We start from the raw sequence: 22,732 nt of genomic DNA, 5'->3' as shown, positions 1-22,732 counted from the left end.
CCCTCTTTAGACTTGTGTATCCGTAACAAATGAGGCAAATTTTTTTTGAACGATACCAATATGCTTTCTTTCACTAAATCACTTATTTTCTTAAAATTAAAAATTTTCTCTTTGAGAATTTCCTGTATATTCATTACCCACCCTTCTCTCACGATCTAAGACACCACCTACTGAAGTGCTGATTCGACCTTCACCTAAAAATTGTACCCGAGATTTAATTTCCTCTCCGTCTTATAACTCCATTTAATCGGTGATCTATCCTGTTAGAACGTCCTTCACCAAGGTTCAATCGCTTTCGCGTAATGAACAATGGAATAAAAACTTCCGGGAAAGCACGCCCTTCGAAGTTATTTGCGAATTTATTTTTTAACATCACAAGACGATTACGGTCACAGAATTGTTTATTTATTTATTTGAGAATTCTTTCCGTACCTGTGACTACTTAGTACTTGAATAACGATCCATTAGAAAAGGTGGGTTGGGGTTAGGGTAAAGTGAAAGGAAAATATAGGTGTTCCTTTTGTATCGAAAGATTCCTATCAAGATGGCCGAAAGTAATTTTTGTTTTATTTACTTTTTGGTGTGCAGACGATTAAGAGAAAGTGGTTTTACCAGAAATTTTACAATTACTTTGCATCGTTTGATCATTTCTTCTTTATTTTCAACAGTTTAATACTGAAATTTTTTTATCTTATGTTTGAAAAAATATCCTACTAAAATCTGAAGAAAAAAAAAGAAAGATAAAATGGATAACACACTTTTAAATAATTAGTCTCGAAAAGGTCACGTATCATAAACATAGTTCATGTTCTTCCTTAAGAACGAAATATAATATGAATATTGTTTAAAGGTTATCAGACGATTTTATTATACCTTACTAGACTATTGTTTTCCAGTTGTATGAAACAATAGCTGATGGTTTTTTGCAATTTTATGAACGTTAAACTACTCTCATATCGAATTCAATTTCTGATTTGGCCGATTGTGATGAACCTTTTTTTGCATACAGCTTTTGAAAAATAAACTTAACTATTCGAAATAAATAAATAAAATACGCGATTCTACATCACCGTCTAGTATTGGTGATGTTCATTTACGTACATTATTTAAACATAACATAATTTAGCACAAGAATGATACGCCAATACTATTTAATTATATCGTAGTACAAAAAAAATTTTTTAATTAATACTTTATTTTAATATGTAATGCCATTTTTATATACATAATTTAATTGAATAATTGAAAAAATTTTATGGTATAAAATTTTTGTCATTACATGACAAAGTCCTAAACTCGAAGTAAATCTGTCGTCTTTTTTTTCAAATGCACAACAGCTTATTACTGGCCAGGACTGTCAAATTAGTCTAAATAATTTATTAAATCAGTGGTTGGAACGAACGCGTTGCAAATAGCGAAATTACTGCTGTACTTGTTTTGTAGTTTTCTGCGTAATGCGATATTTTTTTTTAAAAAAATGTAATGTAATAAAAAAAAAACAGCATTTTTTAGAGATTTCTGGGAATTTGACTTGACTAAATCTTACGTGAATCCGTCAGCGAACGCAAGGAAAACGTCTCGATTGTCTAATATTTTAAATTTTATCTAGCCACGATGAATTATACTTAATTTATCAATTCACTCCTAACATGTATACTGTGTTATATGAAAGGAGAGAAGGTTAGCATATTAAAAAAATTGGGCCGACTGTTCAACGGCGGTCATAAAATAAAATAAAATAACATGTATACTCCTTCAAATGCAATACATTTATAATCAGAACATACGTGTGCATGTTATTTCAATAAAGCTGAACATGTTTTGCTCAACAGCTGTCAATGTTACTTTATTTCAAATGTTGGATAATTTTCTAGCATTTCTTGAATTAAATATTCACTGTTAAGGAAGGCATAAAAAGTTAAAGAATAAAAATTTGCCTCCTTAAAGCGATTGTAATTTTGGAAGCAGTATGCAATCACTTATCAATTAAAAATATAGTTGTAGTTAATTACAAAAAAAGTAGTTTTTCTGACTACGGTACAAAATTTGTCGTCTCCCTCTAAATAAATCACATTTATGAAACTCACATTCTTTCACTAAAAAGTAAAAATTTCAAAATTATTACACGGAAACCAGTCGATTAACTTATTTCAATATTTAGATTTTGCCTTGCAAAATTACGCATTTTTTTTTTTTTTTAAGAAGAATAGAATAAAGTTTTTTTTCAAACTTGTAAGTTGAAATCTTTTGATTGTAATAAATTCCTGAAATAGCAAAAACTAAATAATTATTAAAATGAGATAGCTCAAGAGTTATAACACAAAAAGTAAAAAAAACTCGTTCTTCAGGTAAAATTATAGGAACCGAATTATCGAAATTAGGCTTCTTTATGAGGATTAAGATCCCGTTCGTTCTTAAGTTATAGTTTGTTCGTGTGTCTGATTCCGCAATTTAATTAGTAAGCTTTAATTAACTAACCAAGAGCCGTGGTGGTTCAGGGGATAGAGCGCTTGCCTCCCGATGAGGTGACCCGGGTTCAAATCCCAGCGATAGCTGGCCGATATGAATTCCGTACCCGACTCGCAACGTTAAAAATCTTCCTCAGTGATAGACGGATCATGGGCTAGAGTCTCCTTGCCCTCAGGCTAACCGTGGGAGGTTTCCATGGTTTTCCTCTCCATGTAACGCAAACGCGGGTTAGTTGCATCAAATAGTTCTCCACCGAGGAAATTTCTTCCAATACTTGTTAAGTGTTACGGTTAATGTAAAACAAACGCTATGCAAAATCTCTCTAATATCTGAAATTTTCTCAATTTTTCTGGACGGGAACTTACCTGTATCTTGAATTAAGGACAGCTAATCCGCTTAGCCGGTACCTTAAAGGACTCAAAATAGCAAGTATTTCAAGAATTTTTTCATAGACAAGTGATATTTATGTAACTTTTTGAAACTAAGTGAATAGATCTTGTTTAGAAGTTATAAAGATGATTTTAAAACAGTGCAATTTTAAACTTATTTACGCATCTGACATTCCTACTTGGACACATGAGATACAGTTTCTGATTATTCCTTACCCTGAATCAAATGAATGAGAACCAAGTAGATAAGACAAATAGTTTAGACATTATAAGGGTTTAATTTTTAAAGATTATAATTTTTAACTTATTTTGACACATTTACTCATAAAATCCTTAGAAATGCGAAATTATTAATTTTAAAGGCTTTGACTTGATTTAATAAAAAGAAGTACATAAAAACAATACCTCACTTGTCTAGATAGCTATGTCAGACGCCTCAATAGGGATAAGTAAAAAAAAATAATTACTTTTTATAAAATCTTTGAAACTACTGAACTTTTAGTTATATCAACTTATTTTTTAACGCATTCGATTCAGAGTAAAAAAGTTACACTGGAAAAATACCTCACTTGTCTAAATAGTGAAGTCTCCTTTGACCCTTCCCTCTCATTAAATTCAAGATGGTGGCAACTCGGGAGAGGGCGAAAACTTCTACTATTCATACTGGACCTAAAATCTATGACCAAACCACAACTTTTAAAATACTTTTCAGCTTTCCCTTAATAATTTCCGTACTCAAATACTTTCGATTTTGCATATAGTCAAAGCGGCATATACTTTTTTCCTTTACTCAACCTTACTTCCTTTACTTTCCTTTACTCAACTTTACTATCTTCCTTTACTTTTTTACGATATACTCAAATACTTTCGATCTTGCATATAGTCAAAAAATCATAAAGTCAAAGCAGTTATGACAAAGCTAAAAATTCAATGGTTCAACTTTATCAAAATTTTATGCAGGTCTTTTATGTTTGAAGGAAAATTAAATATTACTGTCAGATTTTTACCAAGTTGTACAAAACAAAAGTATTGAATTACAAATTAAAATACGAAGTAGATTTTTAAAAATATTTAATTGTTATTAATAATATTTTTAAAAATATTAAATAAATAATAAAAATTCGGGCTACAATTACTTTAATGTGCACCTATGTATTAAACAATTAATGTGCAACAGATATCTAATTGTTAAGATACAAAACTTTAAAAAGGTTGGTACTAAAACTTACATAGTAGCACACAAAATATTCAATGAGAAAATTGAGGTTTGTCTGCTACAACCACCAGAGAATAGATATTTAAATTTTAAATTTACAAATGTGTGTGTAAGTTTTTCCATCCAAAATGAGTTGTTTCAAAAAGTTAAATCAGAGAATTTCTTCGAGAAAATTTCTGATACGCGCATGCTAAATTATATTCACAAAATACAAAAAAATTAAGTAAAAAAGAGCAACATACACGATTATTTTTGTATTTGAATAAATATTTTCTTGGATGCAAAAACTGAGAAATAAATTTTTTTGCACCGTTGTGTTAAATTTCACAGAAACGAAGAAATTAGGTTTTTATTAACGAGAAAAGTATTTTAAACCCATATAGTTCTTTTACGAAAATTAGCCGCAAAAAAAGGCTTCGCGGGCCGGATGCGGCCCCGGGCCGCCAGTTGGAAACCCCTGGTATAGAGGAAGAACATAAAGGAAAGACACAACGGAATGAACAGCTGCGCAATTAAATCGGGATCAATCTGCGCAATTAAATTTAAAAAAAAAAGGAAAATCTGTTACTTTTTTTTAAATAAAATAATATAAAAGTTACGAAAAAAAAAAAAACGTCAGTTCACAGTTGTTAGTAAAACGTTTTATAAGAATTCTTTATTTTACGAACAATCAACACACTAATAGTAATATTTACTGTAGCCAATTTATAACCTCAGAGGTATTTAATACATTGTTTGTTTAATAACATTGTTCCTTTATTTAAATTGTATTGAATTCCGTCACACACTTATAGGAAGAATGGAAATCGAACGATTTAAGATTAAAATCATTTCAATGTTTTATATCATTAGAAAAGATAATAATAAAATTCTATGATTCATTTGCAAATAAAACCACTAATTTGCTTTAGAGGTTCGTTGAAACAAAATCATAAGTATACCTGACTAGGTCACGGTTGTGGGAAATCGTGGTATCAGTGCTTAATGAATAGTAACCTTCAAAAGACTCAAGCCTCAAGTGTTTTGCATATTAAAAAAAATAATGATGTTTAATAAGATTAATAAAGGTTGGCATTATAACGCCTATTATATAGTTTTTGTAACTGTTTAACGTAATGGCAAAATACTTTATTTGACTTCAGGGGGGACACCACTCTGAGATAGTAAAATATTAACGTTTCTCTTGAAGAATTTTTTTTAAGTAATAGAGACAATACAGTGACGCCTTGTTTTGCTTATGTTATTTAGCTACAATTTAAGTCTATTTTAAAAAATTTTCTTTTACAAAATAATCAAAAATAAGTTTGTGGCAGCTCCGTGTGTGGCTGGTCATCAAAAAATAACACCTCACTGGCCTTATGGATTTAGAAGTCCTGAAACATAGGAAAACGATTTTGTTTAGATTTTCTGAAACATAAAGACATCATCTAAAAAGTAGCATAACGGTTTTTTGATATTCGCAAAATTACCAAAATGGCGGCAACTAAAAAAAAAGTTTTCATTAAAAAAATATTCATTAAAATACTAATATAAAATTGAAATATAAAAATATCAAAAAAATCCTATGCTACTTTCTAAAGAATATATTTTTACGTAATTTAAAGTAAAGAACAGCTTATTTCGTTGTATAGATCATGAGAAAAACGTTAGGCCAGGTCAAAAAACAGTGTTTTGAGAAAAACGCGTTTAAAATTTTGACTTATGGTAGGGGGAAACTTTTAATTTCATATATATAATGGTCGTTAAATGAAATGCCTACAATAAGTTTCTATATACAGTCAACAGAATGGATGAGACACAAAATGAATGTCGCCACTCCTAATCCGGCCGAACGGGCCTTTCTACCAGCTTAGCGACGACTCTCGATTTTCCGGTATAACTTCCAAACGAAGTTAGGTACCGAGAAATCGTTTTAGACAGACATTAGGAATGGTGCAAAGATTCGAAAAATGCAAAAAAAAAAAAAAAATTTCGAATTTTTGAAATATTCAGGGTGGTATCGAGTACACATTTTTTTATTAACAATTTCTTTGCTAAAGTTAAATACCAATTTCTGAATGAATTCTTGAAGTCACGCAACTCAAATAGTTAAAATCCGAAATTTTTGTTAATAGTTAAAATGTTGTTGTAATGTTGATGTAAATAGTTAAATTGTTAACTGTTGTTAATAGTTAAAATTTTGAGCTCACAAATTTTTAACTATTTTTGACTAATTTTGTTTAATAGTTAAAATACGAAATTTTAGCACCTATTACATTTATTATATACGAAATATAATACCGATTATATTTCGTATAACAATTTAGTCTCATTTTCTGTCTTAGTAATTTTTTTAAAGCACATTAAAATTCGTTTACTTTACCATTAAAAATAATTAAAATGGTGGAAACATCTAAATTAGTTTGATAGTCAAGGGAAACTTAGAAATGCTTCCAGTAGTCACATCTTATCCTCTCTCAGTTACCTCCGGCAATTAAATTGGCTTTGATGTTTTAAATCCCGCCTTCATTGAGCAGCGGGGATAGAGTGTTCGCTTCCGAATGAGGTGATTCAGTTTGGATTCCCAATGGTGGCTGGTTGATACGAATTCTGCTTTCGGCTCACATCGACCAAAGTGCTGGCGTAATATAGTCTCAGTGGTAGATGGATCATGGATTCTAATCCGCCCCCTTACCATCGGAATAACCATGGGAGGTTTTCCTTTCCGTGTAAAGAAAATGCGGGCTAGTTGAATCAAAAAAACCTCCACGAAGGCTAGTTTATACCAGTGATTGACCCAGGAGCTACCTTGTTCTCTGGGTGGAGTTCAAAATTACAAACCCGTGGAATGGAACATTAGTCGTACCCGTGGAATGGAACAAAGTATGAAATAAACGTCCTGATGAGGTTATCATGTAAATGATGTGCATGTTACTGTGAATGACCGAAATCGGTGGTTGATGACTTTCACCGGTGAATGCTGACAATCACATAGTCGCTTTGGTGAATGTCTGAAATATTTATAACATCCGATTTTATATTAATTTATTCGTGGATATAATTACATTTATTCGATATTTTAATACTTACTGACGATAGATTAGAAGAAACATCAGTGTAGGGTATACCGGGCAAATGTATACCGGGCAGTGGCACTTGGCCTTAAAAAAATATCTGTGTAGCGTATACCGGGCAGTGGCACTGAACCTTAAAAAAACATCAGTGTAGGGTATACCGGGCAATGGCACTTGACCTTAAAAAAACATCAGTGTAGGGTATATCGGGCAAAGGCACTGAACCTTAAAAAAACATCAGTGTAGGATATACCGGGCAAATATATACCGGGCAGTGGCACTTAACTAGACCTAGTATGACTAGACCTTTGATAAATGTCCGAAATATAAACTTTTTCTAGTTATGTGCCACTGCCCGGTATACATTTGCCCGGTATATCCTACACTGATGTTTCTTCTAATCTATCGTCAGTAAGTATTAAAATATCGAATAAATGTAATTATATCCATGAATAAATTAATATAAAATCGGATGTTATAAATATTTCAGATATTCACCAAAGCGACTATGTGATTGTCAGCATTCACCGGTGAAAGTCAACAACCACCGATTTCGGTCATTCACAGTAACATGCACATCATTTACATGATAACCTCATCAGGACGTTTATTTCATACTTTGCTGGTTTCGCATTTGGCATTCTATAGAATGCCTAGGCAATGTGTGAAATATAAATCATTTCATTCTTCGCCAGCTAGTTTTAGGCATTGTATACAATGTCTAGGCATTCTATACAGCGCCGGATTTCATACTTTGCCGGTAACATATATATATATATATATATATATATATCCTTCATCATTGATGATTTGATGATTTTTGATGAAAAAAATTCATGATTTTACTTAATTTGTTACATACTTACTAAAAATATAGATTAAGGATTTTCTATAAGAGCAGCTTATTATAGAGTCCTCTTTATACCTGTCTTTTCCATGAATTGAGGTTTTAATTGAAATCAACGTTTTATCTATATATCATTCATATAACTGGAAATTGTTACGTATTCTATCTTTAAATTGATTGAATATTTAAAATTTGTGAGCTTTGAATCTCCGTATTTCGGTAACTTGATGGTCTAGGAAAGAATGTAATAAATTAAAGCAAATTTTGAGCTCCTCAAAAAAAAAGAGGGTTTTAATGTATGTTGCACTAGTAAACGTTAGGGAATAAAAATTAAATAAAAGAACATAAATGATTCAGGAACGATTTTTTTAAAAATAATTTATTTAATTTATATTATATATAACCGTCGTTGAACAGCAAACCCAAATTTTGAGTTTACAGCGACTAATGTTCAGCTCCCCACCCTTATAATTTTGAACCCGATCCAGAAGACAAGAGAACTCCTGGGAAGAAATTTGCCGTCGTGGAGGACTTTTTGATGGATCTAACCCGCATTTCCGTTACACGAAGAGGAAAACAGCGGAAACCTTCCACGGATAGCCTGACGACAAGGGGACTCTAACCCACGATCTGTCTACCACTGAGGACATTTTTACGTCAGTACTGTGGTCGGTATAAGCCGGATGCGGATTCGCATCGACCAGCCATCGCTGGGATTCGAACCCGGTTCACCTCATTGGAAGGCAAATGCTCTATTCCCTGTGCCCTCACTGCTCTATCTTACATTAATAGAAATATAAAAAGATAAAAAGAGGAAAATCAATATAAAAATAATAAATACATAAAATAACATCCACATTTGTGGCCGCTGAGTATAAATGGTAATTTATAAAATTTATAATTACCATTTAAGATAAAAAGAGGTAAGATTACATATTAAAGATAAAAAGAGGTAAGATTACATATTAAAGATAAAAAGAGGTAATTTATTTCGTTCTTTCTGATTTTCCCAGTTCTTCATATTTTTCACAAATGTAAAAATTGCAAAATTTAGACTTTTCGTTGAAAGCTTACATAAAAAGTTAAATTATACTTACGATTGTAACTAAGTAAAGCTACAGCTCGAACGATAACTGCACAAATTTGCACTAATGTTAATTATTTTTTTGCTTTATAAAAAAGAAAACAATAACAGCTAATTTCGTTGCTACGTTTCTACGAATTAATAAATTTTAATATGTACTAAATATATCCGATATGTTTTTTAATCAAATATTAACGATTTGTTCAAAATGATTCAACAGTACTAACTGCCGAATAATTACTTTATGCTTTTTATATCACTTCTGCACCTTGAAAATAACAACATTAGTGTAGCCAAGCCATAATAATTTTACTTTTCTTGTTGAGGAATTCTGTAAAGAATAAGTTACTATTAAAGTTTTGTTCTTTTTATTAATTGAAGTAATTTTTAGCATAAAAAACTTATGGGTACTAGTATAGTATGGGTACATATATAGCCTGGTTGATAAGGTATTAAACTCATGTCCAAGAGGTCGTGAAGTCAGTCCCCGTGAATGGTGACTGGTACACGTTAAATCTCACAAAATCCTCCATGTTCCCATAACAAATCATACCTCTAGGGGTACTGAATTGGACATTGTTCGTTGACTGGTTCAGATTCAAAATTACGATCTGATGATGAAGGAATGGGTTCGTCCTATAAACGGGCTGTGACGTGTGTGTGGCGGAAGTAATATTCTTGGCAGTGGATGTCTCCGCTGAAAAACAAGAAATGCACCCTCTGCCTTAAATTCGCTTGCTTTTACCAAAAATAGTCTTTCTGATATTGACAAATGATATTAGAAACAACAACATTAAAACTGAACGTATATGGCTGAGGGCGTGCAACAGGTTAAAAAAAAATAGATCTAATGATCAAATCATCACGTTCTAGGACTCAATCTAAGTGGCTGGAGAAGGTAACCTGAAATATTCTAATTAATTGGTGCAGACGATATTTAAAGTTACAAAATCAGACACCAAAATGCACTTTTTCCTGAAAAAACATTCCATTTTTTTCCGGCGCATCGGGGATTCTGACCCTAAAAATATAACAGGTAGCTGCAATCTGGGAAATATGATCCCAATAATTTGATCAGGGGGGCAGTCCAAAGTTTGGACCCATTAATGATAATTTTATCTTTTGCGTTTTTGCCCTATCTCGGTCGAATAGTTCCTGCGAATTCGAATTTTAAAAGAGTTGTATTTTTAAAACTAGATTTCTCAGGAACTACACAACCCATTTCGCTCAGATTTCGTATTTTGCCTTGTGAAATTTCATTCTTTAACATGATGTAAAAATTTTTATAATTTACTATTCAAAATTTTTTTTGACTATTGTTAAATAGTAAGTATTTATTAAACTTTATTTATTTATTTTTTTGCATGGAATTATAATACCTTTAGATGAGAGAATTTTTTTGTTATTCCCTCATATATGTTGTTACATATGGCTTTATTTATTAATCCATATACAATGTTCAACTTTAAGTGGACATAAACAAGGAGTAAAAAGGAATAAAATTACATTGACAAACAAAGAAAACACATGACAAACGCATATTAACACAAAAAGAACACATAGGTAAAATTAAAGTAAGAAAAAAAAATATATATACAATGAAGAATGAGGAGTAGTCTTTTCAGAGAGTTCATGTGATCTCTGGCATCCCAGTAAAGTTTACAGAGATCACCCGGCTCTTGAGATTGTTTGTCCAGTAAAGGGCATACAAGCAAGTGGTCTGAGTTCATGGTTGCCATACATAAATTGGGAAAACAATATCTATTAAAAATAAATTAATAAAACCAACCTGATACTGTAACAAGCAGAAATGAAGACAAAATCAAATTTTGAAATGTTACAGTAGATTTCCCCCACAAGACATCACAGCATATGGACATAACAAATACCTGCAATTAATTTTAAAATATATGTTTAAGAATTAAAATAAAATTTTCGCCTATTTAACGTAAAATATACTATATAAAAGCTGAAATTCGCATTCTATAAATAAACATGAAATTCACATTGAAGCACATTTGTAATGTAGGTCAGAATAAAAATGTATCCCTTAATAATCAAGTATACGCATAGTGTGCCAAAAAAGCGGACCACCCTGAATAACTTTTTATCGAATGATTGGATTTTCATGTTCTAGAACTCAATCTTAATGGTTCGAGGGGGTGACTTCAAATATGCTAATTAATAAGTGCAGACGATACGTTGAGTCACAAAATCAGATACAAAAACGTACTTTCTCTGAATAAATATACCTTTCTTTCGACGGATTTGGATTTCTGACCCAAAAAATATAGGAGGTAGCTGCAAATATAGTTCCTATAGTTTTGGTCAGGAGAGCGCTCCAAAGTTTGGACCTCTTGATGTTAATTTTATTTTTTGCATATTTCGCTATATCTCAAGAACTTTTTAAGCAAATTTAAAAATTTTTGCACACAATTATAAAATTCGTTTATCCAAAGATAATTCCATGCAAAAAATAACTTTTAATAAGTATTCATTATTTTTTATTATTTTATTTAATAATAGTCGAAAACATTTTGACGATTTTTTTGCATCTTTTTAAAGACTGCAATGTTACATGACAAAATACAAAATTACAGCAAAATCAGTCCAATAGTTCCTGAGAAATTGAATTTTTAAAAAGTCAGATATTAAAAATTTGATTTCTCAGGAACTATTTGACTGATTTTGCTCACATTTTTTAATACCATGTTAAATTAAAAAAATAAATGAAATTAATCAAAATGTTCCTTATAATTCCTTACAATTAAATAAAAAAAATAATAAATATTTACTAAAAGCTATTTTTTTTGCATGGAATCATCTTTGGAAAAACTAATTTTATATTCGTGAGCAAAAAGTTTTCAATTTGCTTTCAAAGTTCTAGAGATATGACAAAAAAAAAAAACAGCTCTCGATAACGACTGCTCTCCTGACCGAATTATTGAAACTATATTTCCCCAAATGCGGGTACACCTTTATGTTTTGGGAGTCAGAAATCCGAATCCGTCTAAAAAAAGGCATGTTTATTCAGAATAAGTGCGTTTTTGTGTCTGATTTTCTAATTTAAAATACCGTCTGCACTAATTAATTAGCTTATTTAAAGTCACCCCCGTGAACCATCGAGAATGAGTCGTAGAACGTGAAGATCCGATCATTAGATCAGAAGTTATTCAGGGTAGTCCGTTTATTTATTTATTTAATTTTTTAAACACTGTATGTACAACAAATCTAAAATTCAAAACTATATCATTTTTTTTCTTTAGTGAGGTGAAATGTACTATGTGCTTAACCCTGGTTACTGCTTATCCACAAAGATATAGCCGATTTTTAATTGGATTTGATGTAAAATTAATGAAGCAGCGAGTGAAATGATGTATCAAAATTAAATTTAATAAAAATGGAGAGCATATTCATTTTATCATTAGAATTTATCTTGCAGAATTAAAGTCTATGTGTCCACAATAATTACGAGAATGATGCTAATTTGAGGTACTGATTTCTTTAAAAAATTTTTTTTAAAAATTCCCGAGAGAACGTAGAATTAGAATAAATGAAATTTGTTTTACTCTGCGGACAATTATTGGCTGGGTTAGAAACAATCCTAACTATCTCTAATCCATTTAATAAAAACTACAACGGACAAGAAAACGTCGTCATGAAATAAACTGATAATTATTAAAGATATTTATTCCATGCAATAATTATGACTTTCCCTAATTGTTGTTGAATTATGTACAGCAACAATAAAATTCTTCAACAAAACTTTTTTGACTAAACTAAATAATTTTCTTCTTAATTTGTGTTTTACTTGACAATAATTGAATTTTTGTTTTCGTTTTCGTAGACTATAATCACCTCTTGTGAATTAATTAGTTTTATATTCATGGTTAGGATAAGTTTTGAGAGTTAATTATTATTAATACTTTACGTAAATGTTTTGTAGTTGTACAAGATCCTTGTCTCTTACTTTTTTCAAAATAAATAAATAAAAAATAAATTAAAAAAATATTGTTTCAAGTATTGCATTAAATTTAATTCTCAAAATTTTTTCTAATATAAAATTATTTGTTTTACAGCCATTATCCAATATTTCAACATATTTATTTCGAAAAAGATAAATTTGAAATTCTTTTTAAAACTTAATTCATAATTTAGTTTATCACTTACTGTTTGAGTGTTTTTTTTCCTTCGAAAATAAGAGAACATATGAAATGTACGAACTACTTTCTAAAACAAACAATAAAATGTTTTATAACAATTATCATCAAAATTTTCGATAATGCTTCATTACTGTTGTTTAAAATAAAATCAGCTGATAAAATCGGTATTAGTTACTAATGAAAGAAAATTTCTAACTAGTCCATTCTTCGAACAGAATTTCCCTTAACTAACAGAATTCAAAGGTGAAGGATATCGCTGAGCAATCGTCTGCATACCATACTAGTGAAGATATTCATCGAAAATAAAGGAGGAGAAAAAAAGTAGGAAATGGAAAGTTAAGAAGTAAATAAACAAGATTAAAATTACCGGTGTTTCATATTCTTTTAACAACATACCCACCCAGTTTTCTGAGAATGTTTTTTTTTTTTCTTGAGGCTTAACTTGATTTCCCTTATGTTAGGGGCCTTTGTTAAAGATTGAAAGTAGTGCTTTCGATTATTACCCGTTTTTTTATTCTTTGTTTTCAGACCTGTATAGTGCAAGGTCTTTTTCTTCGGCGATTGAGAATAGTATATAAGACTCAGAAGTCGATGGTAAAAAGCAATCAGAACGTTTTGCATTCTCACACATTTATACCAAAATGATCTCCAAAGTAAGTTGTTTTATTTTTACCCATAGAAGAACCTTTTCTTTTCTTTTTGTCTCCGACCATATTCATAATTTCTAAGTAATTTTTAATTCTAATTAAAGAATTTAATTTTTTGTATAATTCCATTTGGGTAATTTAACAAAACATAGGGATGCATATTAAATTTATTATTATTATTTTTTTTTTGATGTTAAATTAAACTATGATGTTAAATAATTTTTTTTGTCTTCCTAAATCTTGCAATGTTTGCTGTTTTTTAAATCTTATATTTTTATTTTAAGTATTATTATTCTAAATTTGGTTAGTTGAAATTGGAAATACTAAAAAATAAGTCATGTATTGCTTATTTTATATAACTTAATTTAAACATGAATATAACAAGTGCTAGTTCAAACTACACTGTACAATCCCATTTTTTTCGAAATTCATGTTTCTTAGTAATGCATTTTAGGAAAAACAAACAATTATTTCTGTGTTTTTCAGCAATTATGGATTATAGTATTATGAACTTTTTTTTCGAATAAACATTGACATTTAAAAAAAAAATTTGTTGAAGTTTTTAAATTTTTCCTTAAAATTGAAACTGTGCATGTTTTCTTTTCTCTGTAAAACTTCTATCAATTTTTATTTTTTTCGAAGTTCAAAGTTAGAAATAATTTTATTTATTATTTCATTAGCAGTTTTACAAAACGATTTAAATTAAGTTTATTTGTTCTTATTTTCTTTGAAGCTGTCTTAGAAATATTTAAAACATTGCAGTTTTAAATATTTCATTTTTTACTTTTTTATTATTGTAAGTGCATTATTATTATTTATTGTATTTAATTGTTGAAGTTTGGTTCCATAAAGCTGGAAATACTATTATGTACTTAAATTAAATATTTTATTTATTTCATAAATTTAAGCGCGAAACAATCGCTCTTTCCTGAAATGAGTTTTTATGAAAAAAAAAAAATATTTGTGTTTCTTCAACAACTTTCAAACTTTAATCAACTACGAATGTTATTACTTATAAAACTCCTCCTAACTTAAAATTCCTCGATCTCTTCATTACTGATACTTAAATTTCATTTTATCAATAAAAATATTTAAAAAACTTGCGTTATTTTAATTCAAATTTATACTAGATTTTACTGTCAGAAAATAAATTAAATAAATTTTAATCGAATCATATTTTTGAGTTTTGTTAATTTCAGCATCTAAGCATATCATATTCAATAATTTTAAAGTTTTCTCGCAATAAAACTTAAATATAATTTAAATAAATAATCTGATAGGTCGTATTATTATATATATATTTTTAATTTAAGCAAAATTTTTAGCACATCTGCCATTTTTATCAAATGAATTAAACAACCAGGATAAATAATTATTCTTCATTTAAAGTGAGAAAAAATTAAGTAAGTTAACTGTAAGTTAATAATTTTTATTGAAATAGTACAACACTTCAATGAAAATATATTTATTCTAATGGAATTTTTCAATAATAAATTAGTTAGGTTTTTTAAAATTATCCTAACTAATCATGTATATTGTTTTAATAAAAATGAATAAAATTATTGTTATAACTTTTTTTAAAAGTTAAAATAAGTTAAGAGAGATTTTTCTTTTTAATAAAATGTTAAGAACTGAAAGAATATTATTCTTTTTAAATATTAAATAAATAAAACATTAAAAACGAGCTTGATGTCTTTCTTAAAAATTTTAACTACCCAGATAGCAAGCAATTTTACTGTAAACGTTGTATTTGCTGTTTCTTTTGATGAACACAATGAGGTTAACTAGTTAATTGTTATTCCTACAAAACACAAATGCTACAATGCCAATATTATCTCCTTAAAGATTGAATAAAGACATGTATAAACCTTTGCAAAAAATTATAATTTCTTAGCTTTTATTGCAAACCTTGTTTTTGAACTTTCCCCCCTAGTTATATTAGGGTTCGTTCTCAAGTGCAAATATTTTTTAATGAATATTAGTGTTTTAAGATTCAATTTTGACATAAAACGGCTTTTTTGAAACCTCACAGAGTAAAAATTAGCATATTTAAGTTTAACATTGATTCAAGTTTGCATGGTTTATTTGCTAATCATTTATAAACCTCGTTGCGATTTTGTGATAAATTGTTGCAACAATAAAATCAACCTTACAATGTTATCTGGGTAAGACCCTTGAATATAGTTTTTTTTTTTCTATCTAAATTTTAAATTCAAATTGAAAGGAATGAGAATTGCATACCAATCTTATAAAACTTTTATAAAGGTTAATACATAAAACTAATAGCATGTATAGATATAATTTAAGGAGTAGAACCAGGGGTCTGTATAGAAGAAATTTGGGTCCGTTAACGGACCCTTCACAAAATATCTTTTCATAAAAACGGACCCCTCACAAAATGATTTTTCTTTTAATCGGACCCTTCACAAATTTTTTTATCGTCATTATTGTTTTGTTAATCGAATAAACCCTTCCCAGGACAGAAAACAAGAAAGATGGATGTAAACGAATTAAGTTTTGTCTTCGGCAGACGATTCTTCCATTATTCGTCCGAAATTAATATTCTGCTTTCAGCAGTATAAGCTAAATACCAAATATTTGTATTGTTGCATCTCTAATTTAGAAGCAGCAATTGCTGTTTATTTTTGAAAATTTAATTTTTTTTATTATAATTTTACAGTGCCGAGCATCATCTTTTATCTATTTACAATTTAAAAACTTTTTGAAAAAGTTTTTTGCAATAACCGGACCCTATTTGCACAAATTCATAAAAGCGGACCCTGGCTGAAAGAAAGTAATTTTTTCACAGTTTCACGAAAACCGGACCTTTCACAAAACGTCTGGACAGATCCCTGAGAACCCTATATCATTTACAAAATTTTATTAAAATAATTGTATTAATTTTTTGGGATATAATTTTTCTTTAATTTTATTTATTTTAGGTCCTTGTTCTTGCTCTAGTAGCTGTTGCCGTTCATGCCAGCGGCTTGGTTCACACAGGTTCAAGTGTTAGTTCCAGGCATCAGGATGTAAAAAATATTTTTCTATATTATATAATATTTTAAAACATTTAACATTTTATTTTTATCTCTTACTTACGGAAAAATATTTATTTTGTAAAAAATATTTTACTTAATGAAGAATACTTTTACTTAAATAAGTCTTTTTTCTTGACGATTAGGACTTGAACTTATTCAAATGTCGAAGATGTTAAAATAATTTTTAATTTAGAGCGTTTGAGATAGTCTTAAATTTAGTAGGCTTTGAGAGACGCTGTAAGTAATAATTTCGTTCCAACTTTTGTTTCTTACTGTTAAGGCTTTTGTTCATAGTTAGAATTATTGAAAACGTTTCTTCTTTCTAACATATTATACATTATTTAGTTAAAAAGCTTAAGAGGACGGTATACCATGGGAGAAATTTTTCATTGCAAATTATCTTTCTCCTCCATATGTTTTTTAAAAATTAAAGTATAGAAAAGGTGAGTTTGGGCAAACCTAGAGTTTCAAAGCATGTAGTTTGAAATGCTGGAAAGAAATTTTTAAAATGTTGTTGTTGTTTCTTATGCTACTTGCCAATACCAGCAAGCCTGCTTGGAAAATCAAGCAAACTAAGGCAGAGGGCGTGTTTCTTGTTTTTCAGTCATCTTTTGCCAACCACACACACGTCACAGCCCGTTTTACAGGGAGGACGCAATCATACTCCATTCATTCATCCACAGATCATAATATTGACCCGAACCAGAAAACGATCAATCTCCAATTCAGTGCCCCTCATAGGTATTGATTACTTACAGGAACTTGGAGGACTTTGTGACCCCTACAGATTTAACGCTCACCAGCCAACAACAGGTGGGATTCAAACTCACGTTCTCACGAACATGAGCCAAATGTCCTACCAACCAGGCTATCCCTGCCTTAATTTTCAAAATGAAAGCAAATTATGACAGGATAAGTTAGGATTACGCAATTGGGAAGTTCTCTTCTAATAGTTTGTTTGCATTTTGATATTTTGAATTTTTTTCTTCTGCAAGTGAAACTGCATGACTTACTTTAAGTTTGCCTTTATTTACTTTTTCTGTATTTCAAATTACCTATGGAGGTGAAACAGAATTTGCGATGAAAAGTTTCTCCCGTGGTATAGCATTCTCTCAAGAAGTTCAAAATAAACACAGATTTAAACGTGAGTTTCATTAATACCTAATTTTAATAATTCTTGAAAAAGATAAAAATTTGAGATATTATATTTCACAAACCAATAAAAAAACTGAATTTACAATTAAAGACAAGCCTTTAATTTCTTAAAAGTTTCAAATTATAAAATAGTTTAAATTCCTTAAAAAAAGTTTTAAAATTACTTTAAATGTATCTCTAGATACGAGTATATTTAAATTTTGAGAAGGAATATTTTTATTACCATTTGATCAAAAATTACTTCCTTTAAAAAAAAAAAAAAAAAAAAAAAAAAAAATCGAAATTTTTTGTAAAAAAAAAGTATTTTTATAAAATAATATTTTGCATATTTTACTGAATTCTCAATCCATGATATTTATTCAGAACTTAGGCAATTACGCTTTCAACTATGACATCGTTGACGGAAAAGGTGCCAGCAATGGACGATACGAAGTCGGTGATGGACATGGCAACAAGAAAGGAGCTTACACCATCCATGACATCGATGGTCGAGCAAGACGAGTTGAATACGTTGCTGATCACCACGGTTTCCGAGCTGCAATAAAGACTAACGAACCAGGAACCGCTGCAAGTGCTCCAGCAGCTGCAGTAATTGCAAGCCCCTATGGAGTTCCAGTTGCTCCAGTCGCAGTCAAACATGTTGCTCCAGTGGCATATGCTGCTCCAGTAGCTGTTAAACACGTTGGTCCAGTTGTACACGCTGCCCACGTTGCTGCTCCAGTTTATGCTGCAGCCCCTGCTCATGTTGGCTATGCAACACACGTAGCACATGGAGCTTACGGTCATGGTCCTTATGGACACGGAGCTTACGGTCATGGTCCTTATGGACACGGAGCTTATGGCCATGGTGCTTACGGACATGGCGCATATGGGCATGGTCCTTATGGTCATGGAGTTTATGGACATGGACATGGTGTTGGACTTGCCAAAGCATATCACTATTAATTTTCAATGAAGACAATGGTAAACATGATTTCTTTTACTAAATATATTTTTAAATTTTTCTGCCGAGATGTGCTTTGAAAGAATTTAGCCGAAAATATTTAGAACGCTTAGGCATTTATCCAATTTTGGTGAGACAAGTGTTTTATCATAATTCAATAGATTAATATTTAATTTGAGGTCAACATGCGTAAATTTAACCAAATAACACTTGCATGTAAAATATTAATTTTATCTTTATCAATTTCTCAGTTTTTATTCTTTAAAAAATTATTAGGCAGAGGCAATCTGAAGATACGGTATTCTACTGTGTACAGTAGTTTTTTTTAGTATAAACCAATGATCAGGTGATTTGCTTCGGTTTTAATGCTTTTATTTGCCTCAAAAGTAAGGTAAACACTGAAACAAGGAAAGAGGTTCATCTAGTTCTATTACACAACAAGCTCTGCTTTGTGTATGTTCGAGAAAGGGAAAACCTCTTTACAGGATTCAGAAACGGTTTTTGTTTATATTCAGAACAGTGATGAAGCGAGGGAATAATTTACGTTTCGGCATTAAACTCTGTTAACTTAGCTTCGTCACAAAATAAAAATTTTACTAGTTGTCCATTATGCTCGAATTATTTAGCTAAATCAGAGTGGCGTATCTAAGGTACGTAGAGTGCTGTTAAATGGCATATTTATATTTTAGTGGCACGAAAGGGTTAATGAATTATTAAGAAAGAAATTAAATTAAACTACAAATTATGAAAAAAAATTTGCTGAATAATACATTTGAATAATGTTGGGAATTTTATCAAACCAATAGTAAGAAACCGTTTTGCTTTAAATATAAAACGAGCTAATAACTAAGCAGCAAATATAGTTGCACAATATAGTTCTTTGGTTTGAAATCAAAACTTAAGAGATTATTTTTTCAAAAGAAATATAACAAACAAACAGCACACTGGGCATCAGAAAATAATAAACAGTAATTAAACTGGCACATAAATCGACAAATGCCTTCCATCTCTGAGCTTAATGAAGTTGGAAGAAACAGGAAAAGCGGCTTAAAGAAACTAAAAATAATGAAATTTTCCAAGAGTTAAAGCTTTTCTTAGAAGTCGTAAATTAAAACAAGCATAATAGTGATCTTTTAAGTAAAACTACAACAGTACGCGGAATTCACATTATATATTAAGGGTCTTGTATGGACATTGTGTAAAACTAGACACAAAACAATGTTCATAGAGACTGTCATACGAGGAACTAGACTGGCACACACAAAGATTATCGACATGGTCGTCATCGTCATGAGCATGACATTAATATAAGTTATAATTCAACTTTAATTTTTAAAATTTATTTTTCATCATTAAACATTTTCTCAAGTTCAAACTTATAAAATCATAAGCACGTTAGACTAATAAAGGAAAGTTTGATACTGGTATGTTTTCAAAATATGGGGGGGGGGGAGCTCTTTTGACAACTTAAAAAAATGGAGTTAAAATATTACGGAAAGAAAAATATTAACGATTTCCTATACATAAAAGTTGATCGAAAATAAGTGCGATTTATATTTATACAAGTGCAAAAAATGTTTTTTGATTATTATTGATAGTTTTTGATTGATAAAATTTTTAAAAAATATTAGTGATATTTTTTGATAAATTAAATATAAATACTTTTACTTAGCATTGTTGATTTCAAATCAGCAATCGGCTTCTCTTTCCAAGCTACAGTTTTTTTTTTAATTACATTTTTTGACGAAATGTTTAAGTTTGAAATTTTTATATATAATAGGGGTCACATAACTGTTGCGATAAATTGTGAGGGGTTTGGGCACATCATTAGGGTTAAAATTGCATAGGAACCCATCTCCGGAAATACGCTGTTAGGTACGCTTTCCTATTATGAACTGCTTTTACGTGGGCTCCTGAACAGAATTTTTTTTAGGGGAAGCGCCCCTAGCCGCGTCCGGTGACATTTCAGGCTAGGGTTCCTATACAATTTTAGTCCTGATGATGTACCCTGACTCCCCTAGAAGTTTGCCGCAACATTTACTCGACCACTGCTATAGGAAAACGTTTTTTAAACTTGTACATTTTGACAAAAACTAGACTAAAACTATCTTAAAAGAAAAAAAAACTCTGTATCCTCACACCTGAATTAGGCAAGATCAAGCATTTGTATAAATGCACAGAAAATTGCTCTCCAGTGTTATAAATCCTGTACAGAATTTTAATTTTATAGATATTTAATTTTGTTAACTTTTTGTTTTATTGCTTACTTAGGTAACGGACAAATTACCCACTCCTCGTGGCTGATAACTGTTCCGTGATGAAAATGTGGTTTACTATTCTTTGATCTTAAAGAAAGTTCATCTTTAACATCCAAAGAAAATGTTTAAATCAACATCTTTAAAGGTATTCATCTCTATATACTATGGGGTTGGATGGATTTAGGAACTTCAGATCTTCATCATTGTGTCTTAGCTTTGTACATCTGCAAGCACTTTCTCTCATGTTAATATATTTAATATATATTTTCCATACATATCTGTATCTAACATAAAAAAACGACAATAAATAATTTTATTTTACATTAGATGTCTCATGATACGAATTATGCAAAATAACATACAAATACAAAATAACATACGGTAAATAAAAATAAATTACCAAAAAAAATAAAATAATAAAAAAAGTAAATAAAATAAATAAAAATAAGTGGGCTTTTTGATTTGTTCTTATATCGTAGCAAGATAATTAATTTAATCTATTTAATTATTCATTTAATCCATTTAATTTAGCATTCTGTTTTGCTGTGCAAAACTTATCAGGTCAAACTTGCAGAAGAAACTTGAAAGTGCGAAGGTGTGTAAAAATAGGTACAAGAAATTCGATGTAATAAAAAACAAATTTAATTTAAGATTCAATTATTAGTTGGAGAAATTAAAATTGTTAAAATCAAGAATTTAAAAAAAAAAAGAAACTTTAGCCGATTTATTGCCCGCTAAAATGTAGCTACAAGAGTTGAAGTTTTTATAAGCTGAAGGGGCCATCATTTTAAAATTAAAACTTACGTTGAGTTTTTTTTTTCTTTTCGAAATTCCAGTTTGCTATTGCAACTATTAGAGCTTGCAATTTTAAGATTAATATTGCAATTTTAAGAGCTTTTTCCCGATTTTTTTAAAATTGTTTCTTTCAATAATAATTAATTTTCCATTGTTAAAAAAAACTTCTCTCTCTTGAGATCATTTTAATCCATTTAATAATAGCTCGCGCTTGACTTGATGCCAAAAGTTAAAAAAAGGATAAATATAAATAAGAGAAAGCGATCTGATATTGCCAGATACAAACCCTAACATTTATATCGAAATCGTTTAAAAAATACAAATGTTTTAAGAAGGATAAAAACCTTTCGTAATTTGTACTAAAATACAATATAAGGTTGTCGTTAACAAGTAAAATTACTTCTTATTGAACCACACATTTCTAAGTTCAAATATTTTTTTTCCAAGTATAGTGGATTATTTCTCAAATCAAAGTAATCGTTCATTTTGTTTCAATTAATCTACTCACAAAATTATAATAATTTATAATCAAAAAATTTATTTTGTTGAAAAATACTGAATTTTAAGGGAAAAGAAAAAAATGAATAAGAGGCCAGCACTGGTGTTGGCGAGCGGAGTCTCCTAGTATTACCAGCAAAAATTTTTTTTTTGCTTATTTATTTGAAATGCTGTAGC

At 29.9% G+C, this 22,732-nt stretch overlaps 1 protein-coding gene across 1 annotated transcript; it reads left to right on the top strand.

The window, feature by feature from the left end:
- Positions 1-436: 436 nt before the first annotated feature.
- LOC107448488 (adult-specific rigid cuticular protein 15.7) lies at positions 437-21,585 on the top strand. Its single transcript, XM_016063686.3, has 5 exons — positions 437-554; positions 13,750-13,874; positions 16,811-16,897; positions 18,425-19,024; positions 21,276-21,585. Exons 2-4 carry the CDS (start codon positions 13,863-13,865, stop codon positions 19,004-19,006), a joined length of 681 nt encoding a protein of 226 aa, XP_015919172.1. The 5' UTR covers positions 437-554; positions 13,750-13,862; the 3' UTR covers positions 19,007-19,024; positions 21,276-21,585.
- The last annotated feature ends 1,147 nt before the right edge of the window (positions 21,586-22,732 follow it).

Source organism: Parasteatoda tepidariorum, chromosome 6, assembly GCF_043381705.1.
Source record: "Parasteatoda tepidariorum isolate YZ-2023 chromosome 6, CAS_Ptep_4.0, whole genome shotgun sequence".
NCBI lineage: Eukaryota > Metazoa > Arthropoda > Arachnida > Araneae > Theridiidae > Parasteatoda > Parasteatoda tepidariorum.
The sequence above is the reverse complement of the archived record's forward strand: the minus strand, read 5'-3'. Positions and strand labels throughout refer to the sequence as shown.

Coding starts and splice junctions, on each gene's coding strand:
- LOC107448488 (XM_016063686.3), top strand. Junction 16,898..18,424: donor TTAGTTCCAGGCATCAGGAT/GTAAAAAATATT, acceptor ATATTTATTCAG/AACTTAGGCAATTACGCTTT.